This window comes from Strongylocentrotus purpuratus, unplaced genomic scaffold (assembly GCF_000002235.5).
Source record: "Strongylocentrotus purpuratus isolate Spur 01 unplaced genomic scaffold, Spur_5.0 spur5_scaffold_12, whole genome shotgun sequence".
Lineage (NCBI taxonomy): Eukaryota > Metazoa > Echinodermata > Echinoidea > Camarodonta > Strongylocentrotidae > Strongylocentrotus > Strongylocentrotus purpuratus.
The window spans coordinates 21538400-21565549 of NW_022145597.1; the positions used below are offsets into that span (position 1 = coordinate 21538400).

At 36.1% G+C, this 27150-nt stretch overlaps 2 protein-coding genes across 4 annotated transcripts in view; both read right to left on the reverse strand.

Annotated features, from left to right (window-relative positions):
- The window catches only part of LOC373219 (myosin VII), a 63824-nt gene extending 56129 nt beyond the window's left edge, over nt 1–7695 (reverse strand). Inside the window, exon 1 of one of the 3 annotated variants that reach the window (XM_030982107.1) lies at nt 7641–7695. The gene's annotated coding sequence lies outside the window, so the exon portion shown is untranslated. Of the gene's footprint in view, nt 1–51; nt 393–7640 lie in introns of those variants that run through there. The other 2 variants (XM_030982105.1, XM_030982106.1) reach the window with 2 other exon arrangements.
- A 2185-nt stretch (nt 7696–9880) lies between these two features.
- Nucleotides 9881–24090, reverse strand: LOC589396 (glutathione reductase, mitochondrial). The gene is made up of 11 exons (XM_030982108.1): nt 23753–24090; nt 22755–22870; nt 22046–22248; nt 21507–21561; nt 20705–20804; nt 18712–18798; nt 17870–18004; nt 16273–16384; nt 13629–13760; nt 12912–13045; nt 9881–11763 (listed from the first exon to the last, which is right to left on the reverse strand). Exons 1-11 carry the CDS (start codon nt 23936–23938, stop codon nt 11614–11616), a joined length of 1410 nt encoding a protein of 469 aa, XP_030837968.1. The 5' UTR covers nt 23939–24090; the 3' UTR covers nt 9881–11613.
- Between the last annotated feature and the right edge of the window lie 3060 nt (nt 24091–27150).

Here is a 27150-nt window from a genome sequence, read left to right on the forward strand (position 1 = left end):
ACTCTTTTAAAGAGGTTATACCAAAAGGTGACAATAAACCACTTACGGTACTTAAAGTTATTACCTGCCATTAAGGTTGCCAATTAAGCCCAGAAGTCCAGTCACTCACTTAATTAAGTCCGATGTTATCTCACTCTGATGACAAGATTAACAAACACTCCCCCTTCCACTAAGTTCAACACTAACCGGCCGGTCGGACTTTTTGCCAATGTGGCACAGTATGGCTCACACAGAATTGGATCTCTCTCATACAGAGACACACCACTATGAAAACATGCAGAAAGACCTCTATAGTTTAGTTCTCAAAAATACACAATAGTTCTTTTTACGCAAGAATAGATCCTCCTTTTCTACTGTTGTGTGTGATACTGCCGGTTTCCCCCTTTAGGTAGTGGTGGAAGGTGTATGGTGGTGGTGGTGGTTTATTTGTGCATTGCATACGAGTGAGCGCACTAGTGTGTGCTCTTAGGGGTGCTGCCCGAGTTTGGGCAGGGCACATACACCAAAGAGCAGGGGTGTATGCATAATAGAATGAGAGCGAGAGCGAGGGCTGAGGGGAACAATAGGCAGCATACCGGATAACAATAGGCGAGCACAACACAAATATAAGTGACTCACTATACAAGGGATATAGTTCGATGATCACAGGACGAGTGTGGTCTTTATAAACAAACCCTGAGGTTTTTGTTATGTAATACAAAGTGAATTGCAGTTTGTGATTCTCCTCTCATATGTTTACAAGTGATGAACTGGCAAAAAAGGGCACTTTAAAAACTTTTAGGTAATTGCATTAAGGATTTTTTTAAACATAGTTCAAAGACTTCCTAAGTGGTAATAACACATAATCTTCATTGGATCATATGAGAAGATTTTGGGCATTTCCCAACTTTTGTTTTAATTAATTAACAATAGATACTCAACAGATAAAGAAATTTAATCTAGTGTGATTGTGAAAAACCTGGTTGGAAACAGCAAATTGATCATTAATGAATCAATGTAAGTATTAAAGATTGAAGCAATTCTCCATGCTTGTGTAATTAAACAAGTTAACATCTCCCTAAGATAAATCTAGGAAAATGTTGGTAGAATATTTTTCTTGCACATGTTTGGCATTTTTGAACATATTCATCTGTGATGTAAAGTCACATAGACAGAAATAGGCAGCAGAAAAAGAAAAGCAAAAAATACAAAACCTCCTTTTAACAACAGGGGTGTGGTTTGTAAACAAATAATCAATGATTTGCATCTTTGTTTGGTTAATTTTTGCTAAGTACATTTTAGCAGATATAGTACTTACTTAAATATTCACTGATAAAATCATGAAATTAAGCCTTTTAAAAATCTACCACTATCACTACTATTTATGTTACCGGTAATACAGGTCTACTTGTACTTGGGTACGGTAGGCCTAAATAGGATAATTTGTACAATACTACCAATCTGTATTTTAGCAGTAACACTTATGACACGTCTTGTCCACAAGATACAGTTTACAACTAAATTGTTATTAGACGTTGTAAATTTGAAGTTTTATGTGTTTTTTAACTCAATGTGGACTGGTTAAATTAGGGCCTTTTGCTGAATATATAGATGTTAATGTAAACATTCTAAATAGGGACAAATCAATTGTTCACATACCGGTACATAAAAAAGTATAAAACTTGCTGAGGTAATGAATAATTCGTCCTTGTTTTCACGAAGTGACGGTAGTGAGGAAAATCGTAACGCAAAGTGAATGCAATTTTTTTTTCACTACCGTCACTTCGTGAAAACAGCGACGAATTAAGTTGTGAACTGTACATCTAAGTGCACCTGCATGACGTTACAAAAGAACTGATAAAGTTCACATCTGATCTTTTGAAGCAGAAACAACAATTTCAACAAGATAAGCAGCGATCAACTAGCTACCAAGGGTCTGCAACACAAGACTAGAAGTAAACTTCGAAAGAGGCGAGGCAGTTTTACACTGTCTGAACTTTGGGCAGTCTTTATTTGGGGGCAATGTGAATGGCACGCAATCAACCAGCTCGCTCTCAGCATAGATCTAACAGTAGAGATAGACTACTGCTGATTGCCACGCTGACACCTGCATGATACTTAGATTGCTATTAACACTACAAATATTGCCATGTACTATAGATGTAATCCATAATCTGATTAAAGTGGCTGTGCTGTTAATTGTGTTATAGTAATACTCTTACAATTAACTGGTGAACAAATTGTGTGATTAAGATTACTTTGATCCAATGAAAATTAACCTGCCCAAAAAAAACTACATAAAATCATGTTATATTTTAGACAGTGTAGTCTTCATATTGATGGATAAATGGTTGCATCCAGCATCTAAGAGTGCGGAAACTACCATTTTGAAAACAGAGTCACTCCAGTGCCCTTTAGGCTTGTCTTCATCAGCTCAAGTTTGCCAAATAACCTGCTATTTTAACTATCCCGATCGCAAATTAATCAGTTAATTTGCGTCATCATCAGCCCGCAGTTGCAATTAGCAGGATATTTGGTCAAGAAAAAAATCCAGAGAAATCTTGGTCATGTTTCCAAATAGTGGGCTAATTTGTGCTTGTTCGAGCTAGTTTGTGATGAGTGTACCTGTCTAGTGAAGACGCAATTTCGAGTTTCTGGATAATATTCAGAGTCTCAAAATAGAAAGTTACTGTATTAGGAAAACTCGAGCTGATGAATACAGGCCTTTTGAATAGTGATTTAATATTTTAGTTTTAGAGTGTACCTGGGAGTAGATGGTGATTTAACAATGGAAAGCTCCAGAAGCATTTTGGAAACTTAAACCCATTGCCAACATTCTCTCAATCCCTTAGGCTTAAAGGGATAGTTGAGTTCTGTTGCAGAGGGCGCTACACAAAATATTTTTTTACGTGAGATAATAAAAAACTGACTGAAATTTGAAAGAACATACAATTTAAATGACAAAATAATCTTTGTTTGATCAAAATCGGTTCAGAGACGGCTGAAATATCCATAAATATAATGATTTCTAAAACTTGTGTACCACCACAAATATTAGATAATTTGAACCAGGCGTTCAAAGCCGTTGAAAAAACAAAATAGCGCCTTTTACGTTGTATTTCAGCCAATGCCGATGTTGGCTGTTTTGTTGGCTCTTTCATGTTGCTTATATTACGCACAATCAGCTGGCCCATGTATTGTTATTATTAATTAATGAATTAATTAACGGTCACCATATTTTTTTGAAAGTGGAGCTGAATTGGTCGTATTGATCATATTGGCTAAATTTCACACATTTTGGGGTCTAAAATTACCTTCTTAGCAATTTTAGGTCCTAAAAAAGTCACTAGAAATGTCATGTATAAGAATAAGAGCAATAACCATGCACTTTGAAGGCATTTGCGATCTGAAAACAGAACTCAACTATCCCTTTAATACAGGGACCACTCGCTTTCCATAAGCAATGGGTAAGGTGAGGTCTGGTACACAAAAAACAATATGTAAAAATATCCAAATGTAGAAACATCACTCCAAGAAATTCTCATTTTACTATAGTAAATCTTTCAAGAGTCTAATATACTTTATGAACAGACACAAACAATATTTCTTGGAATACCTCACTTTATTAACTGAATAATATTAAATCAAGCTTCTTTGTCTGTGGAAACACAATCTGGATGAACAGATTTAACAATAGTAGTAACTGGATATGACATACAAATTTATACAAATAAAGAGATCAGAATTGAACACTCACATTATGGGGATTACCAAACAAATCTTCTGCAGAGCAATTTATGAAATGGTTGAAATCCCTTTGATTAGTCAAACAGACTGCTTAGGTTGTTGTTGTTGGGGTGACATTTAACTATATTACCCACTTAATAACCAACCAGACTGTCCTCATACATCTTCAACTTAAGCAATATGTTTAAACTTTAGATGGCAAGTTATACGTCTAATTATTTGAATGAAGGGTTTTGAGCCGACCACAAAAATTGGTGTATTTTGCCCTTTGCACAAAATTACCTGGAATACCGTGCAATTTTTAATCATATCTCATGGTTTGCAAACAAAAATGCCAGATGACCGTGCAGTAAATGTTCAATATCTCATGGTTTGGTGTGCGCAAACGCCTATAAGAGTGAATATGTGTTGAAATATACACAGGCTAAAGCACATGTATACATGTGCGCAGGTCTTTTATCATACTTGGGAAAGGACAAAATAGGATATTTGTTCCCTGCATGTTTGGTGTGCAAGTTGATATTAGGATGTAATACCGGTAGTGATAATTGAGACACTAGGTTTCAGACAATTATTTATGATAATATTGAATGGCTTTCTATTATGGGACACAAGAATATATCACATTCACTTTGAAAATATTTCCCTTGTTGTGCCGACGCATATAATATGCTCATGAGCTTGTGGGATAAACCCATGTGTCCCAACCAAGGCCATTCAATATTAAATAAATATTGCCCTAAAAAACAGTCAATATTACACTCAGTCAGTGTGTTTGGATTAATACAAGGTCTACCCTGATATTAGGCTGGTTTTAATAAAAGCAGACAATTTAGAAAATAGATTAGTGAAAGTTTTAGCAATATCCGATTAGAATAGACAAGTTATGAACTTTTGAAGTTGTCATCGGCTAAACACAAATTGGCAACACTGCGAGTCTGTGACGTATCTTGCGAGCTCTTCTCTGATTTCCTCTGTACAGAAAATTTAATGACATATGACTAAAATTACTCTTAAGGGAAAATATACTGGTAGATTTTTGAAGTTTTTTTGTACAAGGCAAATGGGAGGACCTCACAATATATGTCAGAGTTGCGATTTGTGTTTGATTGATTGCACCTTCAACAATTCATAATTTTTTTTTTTTCTTTTACTTGTAATTGTTTTTTGCTCAAACTTTCACTGACCTGTTTCTCTCATTTTTCTGCTTCTATTAAAACCAACTATATTATCAAGGTGGACTTCCCCTTTAAAAGATATATTTCATTTGCTCACTTGATTATCGTTTCATACAGGTTGGTGTAATCTACAAAAAAATAACATTTAAAGTACTGACTATTAAACACACTGATATAACAAAGCAAATTTGGTCAAAGTTTCTATCCTCTGTAATTGAGAAATGAAACTAATTTTTGAACTTTGTGAAACTATATTAACAAAATTTTTAGGAGACACTTAATAAAAAAGGTAATTATGTTTGATTGTCACGTCCTATCAACTTCTTATCTATCCTCAGCAATTTTAATAGAATGAAACTACAGTAAATCTCTGTGTATAAGACACAACCTTTTTCTGCTGAAAAAAATCTAAAGTCAGGGGGTGCGCCTAATACTCAGGTACACATTTAATTTTTTTTTTTTTTTTTTTTTTTAAAGTGTCAATATATGCCCCTCCACCTGGCACTGTGCCTGGAAATGATTTGTCTTTTCTTCCCCGGCCCAAAGACACAGGTGCGTCTTATACACAGAGATTTCTGGTAATCTGTAATCTCTCTGGAACTGTATCAATAAGACTTAAGTTAACCATGTCTTCCTATTATTTTTTTAGTTTGGTGATTTTATCTAATTTTGTTCAGGAAATGTGTACTGTAGAATGTAAAGAAAAAACATACCTTGGTATTTTCAGATGATAATAATAATACTCAGCTTTTATATTTAACGTATCAAGTGACCTATAAAATAAATAGCTCCCATTTCATTTAACAACCCAAATGAATTATGTATTGTTTTCATAAGTCATGAGGATAAATTGTCTTACAATTCACTTATAAACACAAAAAAAAACTAAAAATAGGCTACATGAATTATAAGCAATTCATTACATGTACATATATGGTACAATTTTGCACACACAAAATCCAATACCAACCAAAAATGCTCTTCTTTATATATATTGAAAATAATAATCCTTTTTTCCTACATATTTACATCTGAATGACTTCATAATTAAAATGCACTTTGAACATCATTTTACAATGCTGTACAGGGTGTATAATATAACAGTATTGCTACTGTTCACAAATGAAATTCAAAAAATAGAAAATTAATAAGTTTGTTTCCCACACAACTGTCATATACAGTCACATTTATTCATACGATTTCTGTCAGATTGACATACATCAAATGAAAATACGATTGTAAAGAGTTTCAAAAAACCATGTCAATTTCAATAGCCTTGTCCATCAGTACTATCACACATTGAAATGTGCAAACATTACCATGTCGGAACACATGATCTAAAGTGACATAATTTCTTTTCGATGTTGAGTTACAACAGAGGATTGAAATTGCAATTGGGTTGGTCTTTGTGATTGTGTTTGAAGAAGAGTTCAACACTAATATTCTTCTTCTGGGGGAGATGGCTCCATGGTTAACTTCAGCCAAGTAAAATAAAAGTGATCGATTCATTGTTTCTTGTCACCTCTCACCTTTAATTTTTGGTACGACATAAAATAAAGAATACGAGGTAAAAAAAAATCCTTAATTTTTGTAAGATTTAAACAAACTGGCGCTAACGTACTTTCGTTTCCATTTTTGACCCGCAACTTAGGCATGGAGATACCCTACTAATTATAGAGCATACCAAAAATCAACTAAATCTTTATCAATTGTTCAAATAATGGTTAAGATTTAAAAGTCATTATGTTTCTTACCTGTTTCATCTCAATTTTCTTATCTCTTTTGGAGTATTTTTCCTAAAAAAAGATGACATTATAATATACACTTTCCCACAGGTTTCACGGCAAACCGCTGCACAATTACAATACGACGACCCAAGGAAGGGGTGTGGGCAGGCACGTGCGTGAGGTTAGATAATTACTACGGTCGCTAACTGCACGCATGCCTGCCCACAGTACCCTGGGCCCTCCGTCGGTACGCGTACGGTATGCAATTGTATTGTAACTGTGCAGCGGTTTGTCGTGAAACCTGTGGGAAAGTGTATATTATAATGTCATCTTTTTTTAGCAAAAATACTCCAAAAGAGATGAGAAAATTGACACATAACAGATAAGAAATATATCAACTTTTAAATCATAACCATTATTTGAACAATTGATGAAGATTTAGTTGAATTTTGGTATGTTTTAGTAGGAGTTCCCGGTCAAAAATGGATACGAAAGTACATTAGCACCAATAAACTTGACATGAACCTCTTTAAAATGCAACCAGAAATTAGTTTTCCCATTTTTTACAAAAGGAATGGCACAACCACCTGGTACAGCAAAAGCAGCCATGAAACAGCTAAACTCAGTTACAATTTTTAAATGCCACCAGCGTTTCGGGCTTTAAGGCGGCTGCATATTCCACTATCACTTCCATCATTTCATTTTTTGCAACCACCGACGCCTTTGGTTCGCAACGGGAATCATTCACATTAATTAGCGCGCGGTGCGCAGCGCAGACGATCTACCAGCCGCTATAATTACGCAGCTGGAAGCTCGACAAATATCTACCAACAGAAACAACAGGTGTTCACTCTCAAATGATCACAAAAATACTTTCATGAGCTATTTCACGTTATCAAAGTAACACAGATAAACTATAAATTACATTCTTGTTCTAATCGTAAGTAATCTCAAACAAAATACAGCATTATAACAGAGAAAGCGAGAGCTAAAGACGTTAAATTCTTACCGGTGTTTCGACTGATTCAGTGCAGAGTTGATCTGTTTTCAAAGAGTACTTCTAATGAAACCATTTATCGCATTGTATTGGCATGTAAAATGCAACGTGATCGTTCAAATCTTGTGTGCAAGAAAGGATACCATTCTCATTGAATAGGTGTCAACTGCCGTACGTTCGACTTGAAGATTCATCGCCATCGAGGGTTAAACTAATGACCACGCCCAATATGTGCCCTGGGTCAAGGAATAAACTTGCAAGAAGTAAGAGCTTATGAAATTTGAAATTAGCTCAATTATATCTGTCTCTCTGTATCATATATATAGATATAGAAGTTGGAAAGGTTAAACTTTATTAATAAGAGTTGTACAGTCTGTTTCACCTTTGAACTTCTATACATTTGCTTATATATAAGCAAGTTTAGTAAAACTGCAATTTCTGACAGTGCTCAACTGTAGGAGCAAATGTAGATATATATATATATCCCTCTCTCTCTCTCTCATTTATCTTTTATCATTTATGAATATACATCTTTGCATTTTAAATACAGCTGTAAATCTAATTATTACCCGAGCTTATGAAATACTCTCTCTTCCTCTATTTCTCTTTCCCGGCCATCTCTCCCCCCTCCCCCCCCCCCCCCCCCCCCCCCCTCTCTCTCTCTCTCTCTCTCTCTCAGACTCTCGATCTCTTTCTCTCTCTATCAGACTCTCTCTCTCTCTCTCTCTTTCGACCTCCTCCCCCATCTCCCCCCCCCCCCCTCTCTCTCTCTTTCTATCATATAATTATATTTTATCTTCTAATTTGTTTTTCTAAATTTCACACATACTTGATATTGCTCTTTAAATTGCCTTGCTGAAACAGATCGATTTACATAATAAGTTATAACAATTTTGTCTTATTTACCCTAGGTAGCTTTATCACGTATACTGCTCTTCCTGCGGGCTCAATCTCAAATGTCAACAAATATTAATCTTCCTGAAGATCAAAATTCATGCATTTTGAAGAAATTACTATTGTATATGGTATATGATTATTGCTTGGGGGGGACCCAAAATACCCAGTCTGCCCCTCTCCGCTCAACGTTTGCCTACTCAGGTTTCTCTATTTGTATTCTTTGTTGGTATATGGTTAGGATTTTTGCATTTTTATTCAGTTTAGTGTTAGTAATAATGGTGGAACCAAGGTAAAGCTAATGACTCTACAAATGGGGACCATGTAATACAAGGAACACAAAAAACATACAAGGACATTTGCCACTTTATAGATAAAAATGTAATTTGCTACTTCAAAAGTACTCTGAAAAATACAATCTATGTCATAGAAATTATCGGAACAATGATAATTAAAGTAAATACAATTATACATTCTAATATATCAGTACCCAGGTATTTCATTTTCTAAATTCACATAGCGAGGTAAACAGTCATCAAACAAATGTATATCAAGGTGGAATAAACCATATGGGACCATTAGCTCTACAAATATACAAAGAAGCAATGTAGCATTTTGAAAGAAAAGGAATCTAGAAGAACATAGGTAAGTTACAGTTGTATTTTCTAGCATCAATATTCTGAAAGCATTCTGTATCTTCAAGGTAAGCTTCCCTACATTGGTCAATAGAGGGTTGTATTTTCTAGCATCAATATTCTGAAAGCATTCTGTATCTTCAAGGTATGCTTCCCTACATTGGTCAATAGAGGGCTCACTTGCAAGACATGGAATACCTGGAGTTGAGTTTATTTGTTGTACATGGTCTGCTGAGAGCCAGAAGGGTTTAAAATTCGTGTAAAACTAGATTCCGAGGGGTCAGTGACACAAAGACGTAACTCCATTTTGGCCATTTTGAGAAAAAGTGGTTTAGGTGTCACAGAGCACTTGGGCCTTGAGGAGTTTAAGTCTATGTTTCACTAGCCATTGACTTCAATGGAGGTGTTGAATGAGTTAAGTCTGTGTTTCCTGGAAAGCCTACATTTTTCTGAAAATGTTGATATCAAATACTCATTTTGGCAGAATATGGAGTTACGACTTAGTGTCACTGAACCCTCGATGTGTACTAATAAACACATGTAAACCACTTGCCCCTAGATGATCGATATCTAGACAATAACATGCATTTTTCATCTTTGTTGAATATTTCAATGCAGCACCTTTGGTTTGACTTTGACTACAATATTTTTATAACTACCTACTACTTACCGTAGCTTAAGAGAAACTGTTTTTATTATTTTGTAAATGCTATTTTAATTTTCGTTTTGTTTTTAGTGCTTCTAAGTTATCAATATTGTTATCATTATTATTATCTCTTGAACAGGCACTTCATAAATGACAAATGTATTATTATCATTATTATCACTGGAGTCTAGAATGACATATTATAACCTCATTTACTGTTAAATTATCCAAATATTGAGGTGACTTTAAGACAACCATATAGGGAATTTCTTACGTTTCTCCTTTCACCATACTGCATACTAGAACCACATTGAGAGCTATTGAGAGCCTTCTGAATTCGAATTGAATAGCAAAAAATAGATAGACATTTTGTTTATCTAAATTTCTACCCTGTAAAATCTGTCTATGTTATGAATGGTTAAGGCAATGCACTTATCATACAATTCATTAGAACATACATTTTGCTTTCATAATTTTAATAACAATAATAGCGATAATAATGCAAAACCAGGAACTATTGCATCATTGAAATGTTCGAGAGTGCTCCAGTTTCACATATTCATGCCAAACAAATTTGAATCATACCCTAATTAATACAACAAACATTTGTGATCTGAGGCAGTTTCTTGCTGTGAAAATGGCCGTCCCTAACATCTCATTTTGCAACAGTTTCTGGATTTACAGTAATTGAAATTAATATTGATGAATTTCTATACAAATATACTAAACTATGCATTCTGAACTGCACATTACGATAACATATATATTTGTCATTCTCTTCCCCATTAATGATGCATGGTATCTATTTTCTTGGAAGAGGTGAACTGCAAATGCTACATAATTGAGAGCAAGGTATAAATAAGATTATGTTAGCTCTCTCAAACCGAATGCCCTCACAGATAAAGTTATGCATAATTTAATGAGCTGCATCGATACGAGCAGGAGGTATTCTTTACAGTGCATGCATACACCCATGGAATTTATGGTACAATCATATTTTTTTCTCGGAGCCAGTAGGGCGTTAAGTTGTATACTTTACTTAAACATAGTTAACGCCCTTTTGGCTCTAAATCAATGATTTAATTGATGAGTTGCCTATAGTGTCTTTCTAATCTTCCTTTTGTTGTACATGTTTTGTGACTGTTTATCATATCAAATTATTATATCTCATTAAAATCTTCATATGGATCATTTATTTCATGCCTGGAAATTTTCAAAAAAAAGGTAAATCAAATTTTAATTTGTTTTGGAAGCTTGTGCCCCTGTAAGAGGTGTTCCGTCCCAAATGGAGTTGTCTGCATCTATTATGTTAACTCTCTACATCATTACACTAAATATCTTCAACTACCCCAAATAGCATGAAAATATAAAAATATAGAAAACATACAACACATTACTACCATTCTAACAAGATTGTCATTGATTACAACATTACAAATAATTAAATTCATTAATCAACAATTAAGAAAGCACGATTTTTCCTTTTTTAATGAACCAGACATGGATTTAATCATCCTAATTATCTTCAAATTCTATAAAGATGAAAGAGGTGGATTCAAGTCAGGGAGGGGTCACTGGGGGGGGGGGGGGGGGGGGGGCATATTCACTTAGCAAAGAGAAATTGAAAAAAGATTTGGCAAAACAACAAAAATGAGAAAAAGAAAGAAAATGGGAAAAAAGTAGGAAGATGAGGTTTGATCACCATTAATTTATTTGCTTGTCAGATGTTTTTTTTCAGAATTGTGCCCCCCCCCCCCCTCCCCCGAGAATCCTGGATACGCTACTGGTTGAATCTATGTAGAGCTAGCTTCTAACGCATCGTCACAAGTTCTTCCGAGGAGGTCGGGTGGATGGCGACGGTGTCGTCAAACTGAGCTTTAGTTGCACCCATCTTGATAGCGACGGAGAAACCTTGAAGCATCTCATCGCATCCCAAACCTTGCATGTGAAGCCCAACAACCTAATGAAAGTAGAGCAAAGGATTGAAAAGGGTCATAACTGAACAACAAATTGAAATGTCAATCACAAATATCATGCGTTCACAGAAATCGCAGAATGTGGAGCAACAGGATATGAAATGCTGAAACAGATGGCTCAAGACCGAGGTACTTGGAGAGACACTTGATGTAGAATTCTGATTGAGTTACGGAACCTGTACTGACAGATCTCTATTGATGATCATACATTCGTTCATTCAGTACGTTCTACTCCCATCCTCACTACTGATGTTCGGGGGTCGTAGATTCGAACACCAATGCTCTCCTCTCTCTCTCTCTCTCTCTCTCTCTCTCTCTCTCTGTTTCATGCATTAGGAATTTAATCATACTGCTATTAGTTCATAATTCAAGATATTTTATAGTAATTTAATTTAACACCCTGTAATATATATGTATGGCAAAGATTTGGTCTCAGCAGTCATCTTTCATGTGAAGATATATGAAATTGCATGCAAAGTAAATGAGATCACAGACATAGGTTATGTTCAGTTTTGCAATGTCAAAATTAGAGAGCCTTCAATCTGTTTAATTTGATAATGTTCTTATTTGTATTTCATGTGAAATTTTGGCATAATGACTCCTTAGGATAAAAGGAATAATACTACAGTGATGTATATATCATCATACAGTGCATCAAGTATTTCTTAAACAAAAATGAATACCATTACTGGGCGGTATTTCATAAAGCTGTGCTTTACCAATGATTTGAATATGAAGAGCCAAATGGGATGCCCAAAGTTTTTCCTGATATTTTAACAAACTGTGACTGTATTTCCCATAATCTTGATTAAATTGTAGCCAAAAATACACTTTGCATTAAAATGTTTTGTTAATAATGATAAGGTTAATCTACATCTGCATATTTCAACTTGAGCATATGCAATTAAAAGGATTTGAGAATCCCATTTAGCTCTTCATATTTAAGTCATTTGTAAAGTCATGCGTGACTTTATGCACAGCTTTATGAAACACCCCCCTGGTTCAACTACAATAATATGAAGGAAAAAAATTCCTGCTCATTTTTAATTGAATTCTCTACTGTCACAGACAAAGAGATTTCACTTGAAAATGAGCTATCATACTAAACAATATATTTTTCACTCTTTCTCACCTTTTCTTCTGGACCAGCGCACACAAGCTTCATCTTGGTCTTCTCCTTCCTCTCTGTCATTGCAAAGTACATGTTGTTGAAAGAAGACTGGTAGGTCTTCACATTGTCGCCCCCGTACTTCGCAATAGCCTCCGCTGAATGGGGAAGAAGGGATAAATAAGAGATATAATGCTTTTTATGTTTTTATGTTTTTATATTGCAATAAAAGTTAGACTTCCTCCAATACATCTATTTTCCTCTTCTGTTTTCATTTTCAACCCAAGCTCTTTCATTTTTTCAAAGTTTTTCAAAACTCTCTTTTTGGAGCTGTTCAGAGCCAAGTCGCTCACTGCTTCAGTGTATTTTTGTTCCACTGAGACATTTAAGAAAATTGTGAGTTAGTTGAGTGAACATTTATAATATCACCGTAAAAAAACACATTTGAATGTGATATGATCATGTGGCATTTAACATCAAGAATTTTAAAAGGAAAATAATAATTTGAATCCTTCATATCATCATGTTGAAAATTTCTCCTTTTTCTTACAGAAGTTCTATTTGAACCTGGCTCCATGTATATACTTTTACATTCTCTTCAGAAATATTTACATGAATTTTTATTTTTAAAAAATGGATCAATAAAAGAAAAGTAGCCAGCATCATTAGCAATCTGACATAGAAGAAAAAGCAAAGAATGCAATCCTTTATAAATTTCTGTCCTGAATGTAATAATCTCACCTTCTGTCAATCCGATGGTGCCAATGGGGGGATGAGAGAAGACAACGGTCGCAATGTTGTCGTAGTCTAACTTCAAGGTGCTCTCATTATTGAAGAGACGATGCGACAGCCTCCTTCCAGCAGCAATAGCAACTGTACAAAAAAACACACACAAAAAAAATGATACATATATGCTTGAGCGAGACTACCTGTGTCTCTCTCATAAAAGAATGTCTGTTTGTTCACCTTGAAAAGTGCTTTACTGGAACATGTAAGAAAACAACCATTCTTGTTTACCTAGCTATAACTGTAAAAACAAGTACAGCTCAATTTAAAATATGGGATATTCTAATAATAACATACTGCAATAAACATGTTAAAGGTACTATGTCCCATTTGCAGGCCCAAAAAATGAACAGGTTAAATTCCAAAGGCATTTAAAAGATGATACTAATTTAGAACTTTCCTTTAAAAAAGGGGGCTTGAAAATGTCTTCAAGTGGGAAAATAACGACTATTAGTTGTCGAATCGACTCAAGAGCTATAAGGCCAGTAAGTAATAGTCTGATTTTCAGACCATTGTACCGAATGGTCGTACGTTTTATGCTGTGCAAAGATTCAATCAGTTTAAACATACATGACATATCCATAATTCCTACAAAGTTCTACAGAATTTGATGTTGGCTGCAAAAGGGACATAAGAAAAACAAGGCATGTTTTGATAACAAACAAAATTGGCAAAGTATTGGTCCCATTATCGCGGGGACGAGAGTCTTACTCAATGAATGAATGAATGACTAAATGAAATATAAAGTAACAATGCCAACATTTTAAGTCCCATGTATATGCTGTATATGCACATAAAATCTATAAGATACAGTGTAATTATTTGGTTGGAGCACCACACAGTTATTCACTTATTTATGTAGCACTCACTTTGTTCACTCTGTATAAGATGATTGTGTAAAATTATTGTTACCACTGTCTGATTGCTATGTATCGCTTTGTGTTTTTATTTGTAAAGTCAAACCTGGCTATATCAACCGCCCAAGGGAAACACAAAAAGTGGACTAATTGTAGGCAGGTGGTCTTTGTAGACAGGTGCCTATAGTACATGTTTAAATGAGAAATCATTTTCAAGGTAAACAAAAAATGTGGTCTTTGTAGACAGGTGGTCACTAAAGCAGGTTTGACTGTATATTAAAACTAATATTTTGGTCGCCATAAATAACGGTGAAAATATGAACTATACCCAAGCCTTTTATTAACCGGGCGCCGGGCGATTTTTACCCAACGGTCCCTGACTTTTGGCGCCCGGTAAGACGGGGAAAATGAGTACCGGGCGCCAGTCCATTTTTATTTCTGGCGCCCGGTCTGGGAGAATTAACATTTTCTGTTTCATAAACTTCCACATGTCTAGCACTAAATGTTCACAAATGTGACAAAAACTTACTTGATACGAGTTAAACGTGGACTGAATGAACCCTAACAAATCATTATATAATGAGAATCCTAATTAAAATCGCCCATAAACAATTGCAGCACTAATACGAGCGGCCGCTATCTCCTACTCCTAGCGGAGTACGGAGCACACAATACAGGGGATGTACACCACTCAAAGACGAGCGCATTTCCCCAGGACGGCCATGCATACACACACAAATGACATCAGTGCTGTACTGCACTACACACACAGTGTCAGTACAAGAAAGTCTCGATGTAACTTCCAAAAATCCATCCCAAAAGCCAAATTTTGCTGTCAAAAATGCGGAATCGGAGCCATATTTCCAAAGCTCACGGGGGTTTAGCCCAGTTTTAAGAAACAGTTCATCAAAATAGCGCTAAAAATCAAGAAATCAGCGATTTTGTTGCCAGTTTTTTTGCCTATCGCATGCCTTTCGGATGTAATGGTAGCTTCAAAAAGCCAAATGAAAAACAGAACACCGGACCTGCTGATCGATGCATTGACTTTATGTACAAAGTTGATTGCAACTCCAGACTTTCCTTGATTCAGCGGCCCTCGTACTCATTGACTAAAATTCTGTGATGTTTTAAATAATGGATTTTTCTGATAAAATAGGTAAATATAGTTAACAATTTTTTTAATTTTTTTTTTTTTTAATTTTTTTTTTTTATTCTTATTTTTTTTTTTTTTTAATTTTTTTTTTAAGTGACAGGTCTAAATAACGAACACGTTAAACAGGCAAAATCTGTTTTTTCACCTAAAATATGCTTTTTCAAGCTGAATAATATGTTTTTTGAAAGTGACAGTTGGCAGCTCTGCATTGTCATTATAGATGTTTTTTCTTAAGTATTTTTTTTATAAAAATAATTTAATTCCCCCCTTCCTAACATTTTTCAATTTTTGACATTTAACGGCATGAAAATAGTGTTAAACATGAACTACAACAACTACATATGACAGATTTATCCAAAGTATGAGTGATTTAATATTAGAGTGCTCAAAATGTAAACTACCGTATGTATAAATAAAAGGTAACGTTTAACAAATAATTTAAAAGAATACATATTTTCATCAATTTTGGAAACGGCTCCTGGTCCTGGAAAACGGCTCCCGGTTCTCTACAAAAATTAAGGACCGGGAGCCCCTTTTTCAGATATTTGGCTCCCGGTCTGCTTTGACTTAATAAAAGGCTTGACTATACCTGGTGTAAGAAGGGCTCTTCCACACACGTCTCCTAGAGCATAGATGTTTGGTGTAGCGGTGTTCTGGTATTCATCTACAACGATGTTTCCTTTGGCATCGGTTTTCACACCCTGAGAGGGAAACAAATGATACAGATTAGAAAGAGATGCAAAAGAATCATAGCAAGATAAGACAATGAAACGTTTTTCTAAGATTCTATGTTTATGTGGAGTTGTTTGGTCCAGGCTTGAAGTAAGGAATTATACAGTGTGTCCCAGAGAAAACGAAACCGAGAACTATCAATGTTTTATTATAACTTAATCACAATTATAATTAATAAATGACACATATTTGGAAAGCTTAGATCCTCCATTTTTATTTGATGCAACTCATATGATGCATATTTCATGCATGAGTGATTAAAAGCAATTTGGAGAGAGGAAACCAAAAAGTCATTTGGCGGGCAGTATCTGAATTTCAAGGAGAAAATCAAATTTCTAGAAAGTTCAATTTCTGCCCTTTCATATGACACCTCAATCGGGAAAAATGAGCCAGGAATAACAAAGTTCTGTTTGTTTTAAAAAATGCTTGCATTTCCATAATTTGATCAAACAAGTTCTTTTTCACTGGCTGCCTGCCGTAGCATCAAACAGAGTTGACAAAAGACTTAACTCCGTTTCGTTGAAGATCAGCCATGCATCAGGTCTTTCTTCTTAATCTTTGTGCATGGCTGATCGTCAACGAAACGGAGTTGAGTCTTTTGTCAACTCTGTTCGTTGCAACGGCAAGAAGCCAGTAAAAACAAACCCGTTTGGTCAAATTATGGAAATGCAAGCATTACTTTAAACAAACAGAACTTTGTTATTCCTGGCTCATTTTTCCTGATTGAGGTGTCATATGAAAGGGGAGAAATTGAACTTTCTAGAAATGTAATTTTCCCTTTAAAATTCAGATACTGCCCGCCAAATGACTTTTTGGTTTCCTCTCTTCAAATTGCTTTTAGTCACTCATGCGTGAAATATGCATCATATGAGTTACATCAAATGAAAGAGGAGGATCTAAGCTTTCCAAATATTTAATTTATAAAGATGACATTTCCAAGAAACACTAGCCAAACTACTGGCACAAAAATTCCAGGAATAAATTTCCTTTTATTTTATTCTCTAATTGCAATTGCATCCTCACTTACAACTCCAACCCCATCCAACATTTAAATCACTAAAAGTCAAACATGAGAGGTCTGCTCTGAGTCTCCCACAAGTTCAAGTCCAATACCACTGACTGATTGCACCTCCATCAACTTTCTCCAAGGAAAATATCTGGGGGGGGGGGGGGGGGGGTGTTTCACAAAGACTAAGACAGACTTAAGTTGGATTCACCATGGCAGGCCCTTCATGCTACTATTTCTGTTAACTTTTACTGGCATTGGCCTCTCAAGGGACTTACAAATCGTGGTCACAAATCTACAGAATTTACTTTTTTGATAGTTCATTATTGAAGGATAAAACATTATCTAGAGATCATAATGGTAAGAGCAACCAGTGGCATGAATGTCCTACTTAAAGTCGCTCTTAGTCTTTGTGAAACACCCCCCTGAGGTTCTTTTTGAGACTTACCACATGTTCAAGTCCAAGACTCTTTGTTAGTGGATGTCTCCCGACAGCCCAGAGCAGACAGTCAAATCCTTTGAATGTTCCTGCAGTTGTGTTATAGGTAAGAGTTCCATCTGCTTCCTTCACAACAGACACAGACTGCAAGTAATTGGATTTAAATTGAAATGGTAATTGAAATTGAGAAATGGTAATTGAAATGGTAATTGAAATGGTAATTCAAACTGATAATAAATCTTCCTGATGTTGTGTTATAAGGCCAGGATTTCTTCTGTTTCATTGACTTTGTATACAGGCTGCAAGACATTTTAAACTTAAATTTAAATTAAAAATTACAAATTACAAATTTAAATTGAAAAAATTAAAAATTAAATTAAATTTGAAATGATATAAAAACTGAAATTTGGACTGGGGTTAGAAACAGGCAATGATATCGAAAATTTAAAAATTAAAGTTAAAATTAAGTATTCATTGACCATTTAAATTTTTTTCCACTGGTATTTAAATTTAATGTTATAAAAAGATGCTAATCAAATGATGGGCTAAAAGTTGGTATTGAAAAGGCATTTATTTTTCCTTTACGTAACGTTCACTACCACGTTCTAGTAACCACGGATTAGCATTCTCTAATCATCATAATGTAACTTTGTCAGCCGAATCTCGATCTATGGAATTTGGGATGAGGGTGATACTAATCAAGATCCTTGTTACCCTTTTACAAAACATATACTACACATCACAAGTTTGAGCAATGAAATAATTATCCATATCCAGTACCTTCAAACAGTCAAGATTCTTGGTAATCAGAGTCAAAATTTAAACAAACACCCTGTGGTTTTAATACTTACTGAACTTTGTCTGACAAGCTTAATTCCAAGGTTTTCAATGCTCTCTGTCACATTGGTAGTAATCATGGAGTCGAAATTCCTAAGAGCCTGGGAGAAAAAGAGAAGAGAAAATCAATCAGTGAAAGAACACATCAGGGTCCTGTTTCATAAAACTTTTTATCAATAACAACTGTCACAAATCTGCTCATAGCCAATCAAAAGCAAGGATTTCAGTAGCTTATAACAACTATTGAATCTTGTTATTGATTTCAATTTTCATGAAACAGGGTCCAGGATGTATTACATGTAGCTCAAATAACCACGCTTAAATCCTGAGCCCAATACCATATGCACACTAACCCTAGACCAGAACCGAACCCGAAATCTAAAACTCAATCACAACCACAGTCTTGACCCTATGTCTGTAATGAAATAAAACCCCTGGAGGAAATGACAACAGAGAGAATGCCGGATCAGAAGTGAAACAGGCTTATACTGTATTTCCTGTTCGATCTCATACTCTAGCCACATCAAACCAACAATAGACCGAGTAAAATATTACATTACCACAAATCACTAAGATTCTGTCAATTGATGATCAATTCCTTGGTGTTTTGATCAATGAAAATCTGAGATGGAATAATCATGTGCAATATATTTCTAATACTATTTCACGTAATATTGGTATTCTCTGTAAATTGAAACATTATGTCCCTTCAAATATCTTGTTTATGTTATATAATTCATTAATACTGCCTCATATTTCATATTGTAACATTATATGGGCAAATTTGTAAAGCAACGTTGACGCCATTTTACTGTTACAAAAGAAAGCCATGCGTATATGAACTGATTCTTCCAATCGCGACCACACCAATCCCTTGTTTTCAAAACTAAAAACTCTAAAAGCTGATGATGATATAAATTTTCTACAAATAGCACTTTTCATGTTTCGCTTACAAAATGGTCTACTACCTCCATACTTTCCCCCATTGTTTAATTTGAATAAAATCATCCACTCTTACCCTACAAGGCAAACTGAAAAATTCCATTTAAGAAATCAAAAAACCGCATTGGCTCTCAAATCCATTAGACACGCCGGCCCAGACATCTGGAACTCTCTGCCCATTGTAATGAGAAACCTTGGGACATTGTATTCTTTTAAGAAGGCAGTTAAAACTATGTTATTGTCTAAGTATTGATCCTGTCATGTGTAATTTTACTGTATTCATGTTCGTGTGTACATTGACTGTATATTCAACAATGATGTGTAATCGTCTATGACCTAGCATCGTTTATCCATTCATGAATGAACCTGCATTCAATCAACAGATGTATGAGATTTATTGTATTATTAACAATGATCCTTCTCTCCCCTTTCCTTTTCTTCTTTGCAAGTCACACTCTTTTTTTATTTATATTTGTTATTGTTGTATCTAAGTTGAGGGCTGCAGGTAGTCTGCAAGCACAAACCCTGGTCAATCGTAAAAGTGAGTCTGCACTATAAGACTACCATAGGCCATGTAATGTAGTTGCTCCTGACACACCAGTAGGTAGCTGGGCTAGGCTTCTCTCAAGACATAATGATTTTTTGATAAAGTGTCAAATTAGGGTCTGTGCTTGCAGACTAGGCTGCAGGCACGTCAAGCTACTTTGCTTATTTCTGTAGCCCTCCTGCATCTAATGTATGTTAATTATGCATTCAATATATTTGTTTAATTTCGTTTATTATCTGTATAAAATTATATACACTTAAAATATTGTATCAAACCATATCATGTTCATGAAAATGTATGATGAAAAAAAAGAAAAAAGATGCAGAAACCAATAAATCAAATCAAATCAAATTCGGATCATTTGGCAGTGTGATGAAGTATTTACTATTGACTGCATTGTTCTGTCAATGGATATTCAATTTGGAATCATTTTGGCAGTGTGATGGAGTGTTAACATATTGTTCTCCAATATCATTTGAGTTTTTTACAACAATATTGACAGAAATTATCAAACCAACCTGGTCTCTCCTGATAAAGAGGGAGACATCACTTCCAAGTTCTTTCAGGATTCCTGCCAGTTCAACAGCAATGTATCCAGCTCCAACCACCGCAGTCTTCCTAAAATGACACACATATTGAACAAAAAGAGGTTGTTTTTTTGAGGATGAATATAAAAATGTATTATATTCTATCAATATATTTTAGTTATTACAAATCTTGTTGATTTAATTCAGCTTTAATAAGGGGGAATAAAGCATTCTTCAGGTGAGTTTAAATGGAATGATCAATTTTGTTTATTTCATTCAAAATAAATCATAAGAAAATTTCAATGTGTACAGCAGAAGAAAAACACCACCATAATAGATACTACATCTAAATGTAGAGGGAAAAATTAAAAACAAAATTGGATTGCAGTCAAACACACACACCGTAACACCGTATTTGTACTACATACATTTGATCCTAGCTTATAATAAACTAATATGAATATGGTGTTATGTACTAGGAATTTAGTTTGTGGTTATTCCATCTAGAGGATTATGTTACATTGTAATTTTAATTAAGACTATCATCTTCTATTTGTTTCATTGTTCATTGTTAAAGTCAATGTATGGAGGCTGACCGACACAAATGGACAGCAATCTTATTTATGAACACAGTCTCTATCAGAACTCAACCTTCAGCTGTTTTTCATAACCCTATTAAACCAATAGCATAGCTTAATTTGAAATAAAGAATCATAACCCTATTAAACCAATAGCATAGCTTAATTTGAAATAAAGAACTACTCAATCATCCATTATAAAATAAATGTCTTACTTTGGAAGGTCTGTCAGATCAAAGAAGCCATCACTACTGATTCCATACTCGGCACCTAGAAGAAAAAAAACACAAACAAAAATATTCTCTAGTCTAACAGTTTCAGAAGAAAAAACATGAATGTACGACATTCTATTTCCAGCAAAAAAATGCAATTTCTAAAACTAGCTGAATTCCTAGCTAAATTCTGGTCTCACGCTATGCCAACCTTATCGTCTAATGGAAAACCTAACAGCAATCTAAGCCCTAACCCCATAGGAGCAACATATTCCAGACAAATTTGTTTAATGTAAATTTGTCTGTTGAGAGTCTGATAGGTATAAAAGTTTTCGAGTTAATGCTTTTCTTCCTCTAAACAGTGGATTTTGTCCTTACATTAATCTGTGAAGCCTATGGGATATTTGAACAATTATCACAACATTATTACTCAACAGCAGACAGCCCTTTCTTAATAATAATAATAATATTCGATTCTTGTATAGCCTATATCACATTATAACGTCCCTATACGCTTCCAAAGAGCTTTGGATTCCAATTACCTGGGACATCAGGAATCGTTGGCTCCCCACCCACAGCGATCATGGTGTGACGACCTTTGAACTTCTGACCGTTGACCTCAATGCATCCATCGGCTGTGAACTTGCCGTAACCAGGGATGAAATCAACCTTGGCTTTGCCTAGGTTAGTCTCATAGATGCCATTCAGACGTTTGACATAGGCATCACGCTTCTCCTTTATCACACTGGAAATAAAAACAAGATACAGTGAAACCTGGGCATAAAGACAGCTCAAGAGAGACGAGAAATACGGTCTATATAGACAGGTGGTCATTCTGTACAGGTTTATTTGATTCAAAATCATAATTTTTTCCTTATGATCTTAGTAGGACATGGTTTTAGAGGCGCATCATTTTCTATGCAGGTTTCTTGCAAAAAGAGCAATCATAGAATGTGACTTAGGCTCTGTGCACTGCGATTTTTATCTTTTTTGTTAAGGAGGTCTAGACTGAACCTTTTACAGTCTTTTTTATGACCCCTATGAGGCTACGTACAAACTTTAAAATCTAAATGTTGGGGGTCCAGACTCGGATTTGGGGGGCTATGTATGCTGCCACCTGTTAGTGTTGAGCCCAACTTACAGTAAATAGAATACCATAAAAAATGTTGAAGCTCATTTCATAAAATTCATAGCTAGGTACAAGTTTTGTTGTTTATATGTGAATGGTCCTCTTTTATAGTTGTGTCTTACCTCCAGTTAAATCCCTTGTAATCTACATTGAAGCCATAATCCTTATGATCATGAATCATTTCCATGTGAAGAGCTGTATTGAACATGATCTTCTTGGGAACACAGCCAACATTCACCTGTCAAAATATATGAAGTATAAATTAGTAATCAGTAATCTCATTGCACGCAGTAGATTCAAGAAACACAGACATTTTGGCTGAAAGTAAGTCGTTATAATATGATTTTTGATGATATTTTAAAAACAGTATATGAATATTCACTATGAATATGACGGACAAAGAAAGCAGACAAAATATACAGTTCCTCAGGTAGACAAAGGAACAGGCCTTCACTGCTATTATGTAAAAATGTATAGAACAGGTGAATATGCATGTGACACATGTTCTACACATTTTTACACAATAGCAGTGAAGGGATATATGTTCCTTTGTCTACCTGAGGAACTGTATATTTTGTCCGCTTTCTTTATCCATCATATTCATAGTGATTAGATCTATTTTCTTTCCAATCCCTGAAAATAATTAATTTTCTGGGGGGGGGGGGGAGATAATTGTCCTAGGGGGTAATTGTCCTCGAGGGGGGTAATCGTCCCTATAGATACAGATATAATTTAATCAATATCATATTTCATATTACCTAGTCCTCAAGGCTAAATCAGACTGTAAAGTCTAGATCTAGGCAAAGAAACTCTGAGTTTAACTTTATAACTTAATTTTAACCCAGGGCTGTCAACTTTGGGGAACTGCTTTGAGGGAGATCGTATGCAATTCTTTTTGGCTCAACTGGGGGGGGGGGGGGGGTTGAACAAAAATTGGACTCCCTCCAAATGCGAGAGGGTTGACAACCCGACGCTAAGCCTAATAATAATAATAATATTAAGGACAAGGTCAAACTTTTCGCTGGGAAAGGTTGAGAAAATGTCAATTCTGTAACGAATTCCCCGTATCAGACAGTAATTTCTGTTTAGGTACAATATATATAATTATTTATATACTCACACATGTTCCTCCTAGTCGTGAGCCTTCGATAACTGCAGCAGTCACGCCGAATTCGGTGGCTCTCCTCGCGCTGGCGATACCCCCAGAGCCGCCGCCCAGCACCAGATAATCGTAGGTCTTCACTTCTCCGGACGCCATCGTGCATAAACGACGAAAGCTCCCTTGCAGTTGACGAAGTCGTAGCATCAAAATGACTCGGCTAATTATGCCTGTCTACGTCTGTACGTACGTGTCCTTGATAAGTATAGTTGGAAGCGAAAACAATTATGTTTTGCAGTATTTCTAGCAAGTCATTACGCGTTTTACGCTCGATCACGTTCACTGAATACATACAGAGCTAGGTACTAGTAACAATGCATGCTGCGGACATAAATACTAGGCTTGAACGCAGACCCTTCTTCTTCCAGTGTACGTGCTGCTTCAAGGTGATGGTAAGATTGTGTAATTTTCACAGCACTTGACGCAAAAAAAAGTAATCGAAATAACGATGATACACAAACAAAGGAGTATAGATCTGTTCAAATATTGATTGATAATATTACAGATAAAAAATTGTCAACCTTTATTTTATATACAAAATTGAGCCTTAATTATCAGACTAAACTTGTTAGCGACCTTCTAATTATTTGCTTTACCAGGCAATTTGTTATTATTTATACAAAGAGGTAAAAGTTCTTAATCAGTTACCATCAACTGGTAAAATAATTTGAACCTTTTCAAGTTTCATAATGTAAAAATTAAGTTTCTGAAATAAATGATGACACTCAACTAATTTGAAATGACATGTATATATTGTGCTTGAACTAAGACTATCGCAATACGTCCACGCCCACTTTTCTGAAAAAGGTTTCCTCATCCATGTCTTTTCCGACAGTTAGCAAAAAATAACATTTTCGTTTGTTTTCCGGGGTGGTCGAGGCTTGAAGCTCAAGGTAGAAAACTATGATTAAGAAATTAAGTTAATCATAAATTAATTTGGTCTACCGACACAAATTTCTGAACAATTGTGAATACCGGTATAGCGATCGCTCTAAATTCAGACAACTGGTGTGTGACTCTGCTCGTACACTAAACATATAACATTTATTTCTCTCTCTCTCATTCACCCAGACACCCCTCACTCCATCCATTTCATTTCCTTCTCTCTCTCTCTATATCATTTTCCTCTTTGTCGTTTCTCTGAGAATCAATTTTATCTACATCCTTTTCCCTCCCCACCTCATCCCCCCCCCCCCCCCCCCTCTCTCTCTCTTTCTCTCTCTCTCTCTCTCTCTCTCTCTCTCTCTATTATACAGTACAGTATATCAATACTTAACTCAATCAGTATATTGCAAACACAAATACTTGTGGCTTTCCTCACACATACATAGTATTAGATACACAGTGTATCATGTAAAAATTATGTGTTATTAATTATAACAATGATCTCTGTCATTCTCTCTCTCTCTCTCTATCTCTCTCTCCCTCTCTCTCTCTCTATCTCTCTATCTCTCTCTCTCTCCCTCCCTCTTCTACCTATCTCTCTTTCTCTTCAAATAAAACAATACACCTCCCCCAATTCAAGAGTCCTTTGAATGAAGGACTAAACAACATGGTAAGGCAAACATTTAAGTCCAAAACAATGTATTGTAACGGACACGATTTCGCCACCTTGGCTTGACACGGAATATTTGTCAGGATGCCCCGTATCTGGCCAGGCGCTCTCCGTCCGTTTGGACAAAATATATGCCCGTAGCTTAATGGCTGGAGTTATTCACTGCTCATACGTGTATCTCAACAATCATTCGTCCATCGACTGCAATCGGTCACCTAAAAACGCCTTGAGCACATCATCAATCAATTGAACATCCCTCGAGCAGTCAATCATGCTTCGTCAATACCTGTCACTGATTCTCATCCATTCGTTTAACTACGATCACTGCTCCAAGAAATCAAACCAGTCATGAGTTGTATGTTGAAAGTCTTTAATGCGATCCAATCAACATTCAGGGTTAACTCAGCACAAGTACAAGTGTAGACTAGATGTAAGACTCAATTAGAGGTAGGGCCAGGCCAATTATGAGGCCATCTTTCAGGCCAGCCTCGGTGAGGCTGGCCTGTATCGGATACAGTGCAGTGGAAAGCCCTAGATACACAACCCTGCCCGTACTAAAAATTTCCCTATACATAAACGCATAAAAGAACAATTATGTCCTCGTTAGTAAAACAACACTTCAACACAATATTTCTGCTAATACCATAAAATCTTCACATATAATCTTCAGTATAACCCCTTATTCCTGATTAGATCACTACTATACAAGTAATATCCCCAAAAGAAACATGATAATTGCACCAACATGATCAAAATATGTAATTTATGCTCATTTTCCTTCAGTTTGGTAATTGCTAAATCAACGATGCACCATATTGCTATAGCGCATGCTCGTACAACAGAAAATGCTTAACCTTCGTCCAATACTAAAACCCTGATTTGTTACACGATTCCCTTCCCTCCCAAGCTTGGTCCCCAAGCTAACTTATCTATAACTTATGCAACAACAACAAAACAAATCAAAACTAAAATCCAAGTCTTTTCTGACAGTTCAAAATGGCTCTTTCCAAAAGTGTTCAACTGTTCAAAAGTTAGTTCGTTTCCTTTCCTTCTCAGCATCCCTGGGCTCATTGTTCTTTCTCTCCATTGTCGTTCTACACTTCCGTCAGCTCGATCAGCTGCAACACCGTCAATGCTACCTCCCGTCGTCCCCAAGCTCCGTCAGCTCGACCAGCTGTGACGCAGTCAGTCTTACTGCCCGTTGTCCCCAAGCTCCTTCAGCTCGACCAGCTGTGACGCGGCAGTCTCACTGCACGTCGCCCCCAAGCTTTATCAGCTCGACCAGCTGTGACGCCGTACGACCTACTGCCCTTCGTCGTCCCCCAGCTCCGTCAGCTCTACCAGCTTGTGACGCCGTCAGGCCTTCTGCCCGTCGTCCCCCAGCTCCGTCAGCTCTACCAGCTTGTGACACCGTCAGACCTACTGCCCGTCGTCCACCAGCTCAACCAGCTGTGACGCCGTCAGACCTACTGCCCGTCGTCCCCCAGCTCAACCAGCTGTGACGCCGTCAGTCTTACTGCCTGTCGTCCCCCAGCTCCGTCAGCTCTACCAGCTTGTGACGCCTGTCAGACTTACTGCCCATGGTCCCCCAGCTCCGTCAGTGCTACTGCCGTCGTCCTCCAGCTCCGTCAACTCGACCACTCCACACCATCAGCTATCCCACTTCTGACACCATGTGTGACGGACTCGATTTCGCCACCTTGGCTTGACACGGAATATTTGTCAGGATGCCCCGTATCTGGCCAGGCGCTCTCCGTCCGTTTGGACAAAATATATGCCCGTAGCTTAATGGCTGGAGTTATTC